This window comes from Plectropomus leopardus, unplaced genomic scaffold, assembly GCF_008729295.1.
Source record: "Plectropomus leopardus isolate mb unplaced genomic scaffold, YSFRI_Pleo_2.0 unplaced_scaffold11294, whole genome shotgun sequence".
NCBI lineage: Eukaryota > Metazoa > Chordata > Actinopteri > Perciformes > Serranidae > Plectropomus > Plectropomus leopardus.
Genome location: NW_024611944.1, coordinates 149 through 5342, shown reverse-complemented (window position 1 = coordinate 5342; position 5194 = coordinate 149). Strand labels below are relative to the sequence as shown.

Sequence of the window (5194 nt, the reverse complement as noted above, 5' to 3'; positions counted from 1 at the left end):
GTGACCATAGGTGAGGGTAGGAACGAAGATCGACTGGTAAAAACGGCGGACCCTCCTCTCCAGAACCCCTGAGTAGACCTTACCAGGGAGGCTGAGGAGTGCGATCCCCCTATAGTTGGAACACATCCTTCGGTCGCCCTTCTTGAAAAAAGCGACCGCCACCCCGGTCTGCCAGTCCAGAGGCACTGCCCCCGATGTCCATGCAATGCTGCAGAGTCATGTCAACCATGACAGCCCCAAAACATCCAGGGCCTTAAGGAACTCTGGGCAGATCTCATCCACCCCCGGGGCCCTGCCACCAAGAGGAGCTTTTTGACCACCTTGGCAACCTCAGCCCCAGAGATGGGAGAGCCCACTCCTGAGTCCCCAGGCCCTGCTTCCTCACCTGAGGGCATGTCAATGGGATTGAGGAGGTCTTAGAAGTATTCCTTCCACCGATCCATTAGTCCTGAGTCGAGGTCAGCTGCGCACCGTCCCCACTATACACAGTGTTGACAGAGCACTGCTTCCCCCTCCTGAGACGCCAGATGGTGGTCCAGAACCTCTTCAAAGCCGTCCGGAAGTCGTTCTAGCTGCACTCCGCTTGGCCCGATAGGACTCCTTCTTCAGCTTGTCGGCATCCCTCACCACTGGTGTCCACACCAACAGGTTCAGGTGTTGCCGTCACGACAGGCACCGACCACCTTACGGCCACAGCACTGATCAGCCACCTCAACAACACGGCACGGAACATGGCCCTCTTGGACTCAATGTCCCCCACCTCCCTCTGGACATGGTCGAAGCTCTCTCGGAGGTGGGAGTTGAACTCCTTCTGACGGGAGACTCTGCCAGACGTTCCCAGCAGACCCTCACAATGCGTTTGGGTCTGCCAGGTCTGACCGGCGTCCTTCCCCACCATCAGAGCTAACTCACCACCAGGTGGTGATCGGTTGACAGCTCAGCTCCCTCTCTTCACCTGAGTTTTTGTCCCAAACATGGCTGAAAATGACATACTATAGGTTGTAGAGACGCATCATAGTATACAAAGTGGAAACAAAGGCCAAGAAATGGCCAAAAATCGCATACTATAGAATGGCGACAAAATGTGACGTCACAAAAAAACGCTGGAAAGCACTTACATTAGTGTGCAAAGACATGTCATAGCGGAGAAAGTTGCAAAAATGGCCAAAAACTCCACGATATAGCATGTCAAAAAAACACTGAAAACACCAGTGCTATAGTATGGTAAAAAACGTCAAAATATGGCATGTCCCTAAAACAGCTGAAAACTGTATAAAATAGCATGCTGAGACACGCCATAGCATAGAATGTCGCAAATTGGCCAAAAACACCATAAGAATGTCATAATTCTTTAAAACACAATCTATACAAAGACATTCTTATGATTTCTTACAATCTACTATACTTAACAATATCTTTCACAACATATTTTATTATGACATTTTAAGATTTTTTTTAACAACATACTGTACTCTGACTTTTTATTCATTTTTGAAATTAATCTCTACTTTGACATTTTTATGATTTTTAGGAGGACATAATACAATATGACATTTTTCTTTTCATATAGACTATACTATGGTATATTTTTTATTACTTCCTATACCATGACCTTTTTTTAACGGTCTACATTGTGACTTCTTATGACATACTGTATTTTGAAGTTTTTATGACTTTTTTATTAGATGTTATACTATTTTTTTACATACTACAACATGACATTTTTATGATTTTACATGACACTCTTGACAATTTTTATTAGACCTTTTTAGAACAGATTATACTATAATTTGCATTTATTTATTTATTTAGTTCTTATAAAATATACTGTAACATATTTGCGACTTGCTAAATAAAGACTTATTTTTGTTATTTTTTGTAATTGTATACTATGAAGAATTTTTTTGGGGGGACTTTTATTGTCTTTAATCGACAGGACAGTTTGAGTGTGCAGCAAAGGGCCAAGGTCCAGAATCAAACCTGCGGCTGCTGCGGCGAGGATACTACCTCTACATATGGGGTGCTCTCTATCCACCTCTTGCTTAAAGTGACAATACAGGGAAAAAATGCCAAACACAATCTGAAAGGGATGAACTCAAACATATGCTGCATATTAATGACCTTTTGTGTGATATACCACAATCTAAGAGACTATTCTGATTCTAATTGAGTTCCCCGGACAGATGATGTCTCTGCACCCGACTCCTTTAAGAACCACATCTTTTTGTTTGTGTTTGTGTGCCTTGTCAGGTTTGTGGGAGGAGGCGGAGATCCAACATATCAGATCGCCTCCAGGAGCTGACCTTGGGACAAAAACTTCGTTTGGCACAGAGAGAAGTAGCAGAGACACGACAGGACCAGGATGAACTCAAACAAAGATATGAGAGAATTCAGGACAACTACAAGGTTACAACACATTCTTCACCCCCTCCCCCATGCACACTTACTTATACAATGGATCTTCGCCTCCACCCACTTTTTTCTCTTTGATTCTGCTTGTCTTTCCAGGCCTCCCTGCAAGAAGCAGAATTTCGTCTTGCAGAAATCAGAAAGGCTAAAAACGAGTTTGAACGAAGATTTCTCAAACCTATGAAGGACAATAGGTTGGACATGAAGGAGCCAGAGAAGTTGCTCCAGTACATCAAAGACAAGTCAATGGTAAAAAAATAGTTCTGTCTAATGACATCAACAGGTGCAATGTAGCAATCAAAATGACCAAAATCTAAATGGTTCTAATGAACTTCTCCTAGTTCAAACATGTTTTACAATTTGCTTTCATATGATACGGAAGCCCTGAGGGGCATGTGAGAAAATTTCATTTTCTGGTGGTCCTTTTTCTAAGTAAAAAATATTCTGTGTTTTGAATGCTGAAACAGTTGAATGCTCCCCCTGCTGGAGACTACTGGTAACTACTACTGTTGATGTTAGATTTTGCATTTTGCATTTTGAAGTTAAAACATTAGACAACACAAACGCAGTGCACTGTAACTACTGCTGCAAATTTTGGACTTAAAATGGACCACCAGAAAAAAAAAGAATTCTCGCTTCCCCCACAGGGCTTCTGTAATATAAGGTGTTTTTTAAGTATGTTTTTTGTCATCTACAGTATTGATGCAACCTCAGCCCCACAATCTTCATCTTCCTCTCTTTGCCCACATTATCTGCTCTGTCCAAAAACTCCAACAGGCCACCAAATTGGAGAATTATAATCTGAAAAACCAGGCACTGAAGGCCCACATGAAGAAGCTCCAGCAGCAGCTTCACCAGAAAAAAGAGATGGGAAAAGCAGAGCACGAGGTAGTAAGTGAAAGTGTGAGGGTATACATCCAGAACTGCAAAGAACGTTGGGAAAGTAGACTGTGTAGTTTGTCAGTTAGACTGTTAAGCAAGAGAACAGAGAATCATAGCCAATCCTTAAAACTCTCTCTTTTTGCATTATTTATTTTAGGATATTTTCCAGGAGTACAGCGAGCAGAGAATTGACAAAAACCTGGAGGAACTTCAAGTCCACAATTTGAAAGTTCAACGTGTCCTCAGTTCACAGAAGGTTAGTCATTATAAATGTGCATGTAAGAGAACTGTCTCCATATAATTTAGTGTAGATGTATGAAACCACTTTTGCTTGTAAAGCTTGACCCCAGTTTAAGCTTTTTAAATATATGTGTGTGTATACATATGTGTCAACAGGAGAAGCTGCAGTGTGTGACGCAAGAGTCCAAGGAGCTGAGCAACGAAATCTCCAACAGGAAGCAGATGCTGGCAAAAATCGAGGAGGAGATACAGCGTGCTGAGGAGGTTTGTCATTAGTCCAAAAATTACTTCAACTTTAAGGACGCAACTTTAAGTAATTCCTCCAGTGATTTGTCATTTCATGTTTGCCAAAGAGTAGCAGAGTATTTTGCATTAAAATACGGAGGTTGCATAAGTCAGTTAACACTCAACTTCACCTCCTCTCTTTCTTTTTTAAACCATACTTATCTCCTGCTCTTTAAACTAATTCCTTTGTGTGCTTTATCCCTTCTACTTCCTTTTCTCTCTCCTCAGGAGCATTTAAAGGCAGAGGCCCTCAACCAACATCTGCGCCGTCAAATTACAAATTATCAGGCTCCTGATGTTACTGAGTACATGTGTGCCAAGGACAAACACAAGAAGCTGCAGCAGAGCATTCACATTTGGGAGCGGAAGGTCGGGATCACTGCGGTAAATCACATTAGTTCCCCAAACACAACCAGCTCCACTTTTATCATATAATACAAGCCTGCATCCAGCTGAAGACAGTGTCCAAAACTACAAACTCTCCCCTCTCTGTTTTCCAGATGGCCTTGAAGACCCACACTAAAGTCTGGAGCAAACATAGAGCCACTCTTGCCCCTGCACGCAGAGCTGAGGCTGGAACACGATCTGGAGAGCATCAAGTCCCAGTAAAACTCCCATACATAGCAGACCACAGCAGATAGAGAGACAGAATCAAAAAGCCTACTGAATTTAGAAAAAAACAACAACCAAAAACAATAATGTGCAGTGGAAAGGAAACTTAAACTACGATTGCAAATGCCCAGTTTCACAGTCAGTGCTGTTACACGCACATGAACAACCTGTTTCTGAGGCTTACCACAGTTATATGTTCTCAGATACGTTTACATGAGCACAGACAAATCATGTTATTCATATTCTGCATATACATGCCAGTTCTTTCAGATCACACCAGATAGCATATTTGTGTTTCCCATAAATGGAATCTAGCGTTCACCTGCTCAAATACATAAACAAGATACTCCAAAAACCCAATCATGAACAGTTTATTCATGTCCATCTTAGATACATCCAACAAGTAATGATTTTTCACAAATCGATACGATACTTTGTAACGCTTGTTGAGAAATGTAGAGAGAAAACAGTGTACTGTAGCCTTGAAGCTTGAATTCTTATCATGTCTCAGTTTTTTTGTTTTTTTTTCACTCATTCACTGTGTCCTTGGGAGATTTTTACCATGCAGCATTATGAAGAATAAAATTTATCATAAATGTAAAGCCTAGCTCCATCCAGCCCTGTTAACTGATTGTTTATATATTAAAAATAATATGATTTATAAAACTAAATTGTCTGCTGAACCATCACTATGGTGTACTTATGCCATAGAAATTATGTAGTTTATGCTCTCTTGATGCTGGCTATTTTAACAGTTCTTTAAATA

General features: G+C 41.3%; 1 protein-coding gene across 1 annotated transcript; it reads left to right on the top strand.

The window, feature by feature from the left end:
* Positions 1-2250: 2250 nt before the first annotated feature.
* LOC121963445 (coiled-coil domain-containing protein 113-like) lies at positions 2251-4720 on the top strand (the record flags this gene model as incomplete). Its single annotated transcript, XM_042513731.1, has 7 exons — positions 2251-2406; positions 2509-2658; positions 3187-3297; positions 3449-3547; positions 3688-3795; positions 4045-4200; positions 4317-4720. Coding segments are annotated over 7 exons (921 nt in total), but the record flags the coding sequence as incomplete, so codon positions are not given.
* Positions 4721-5194: the final 474 nt, after the last annotated feature.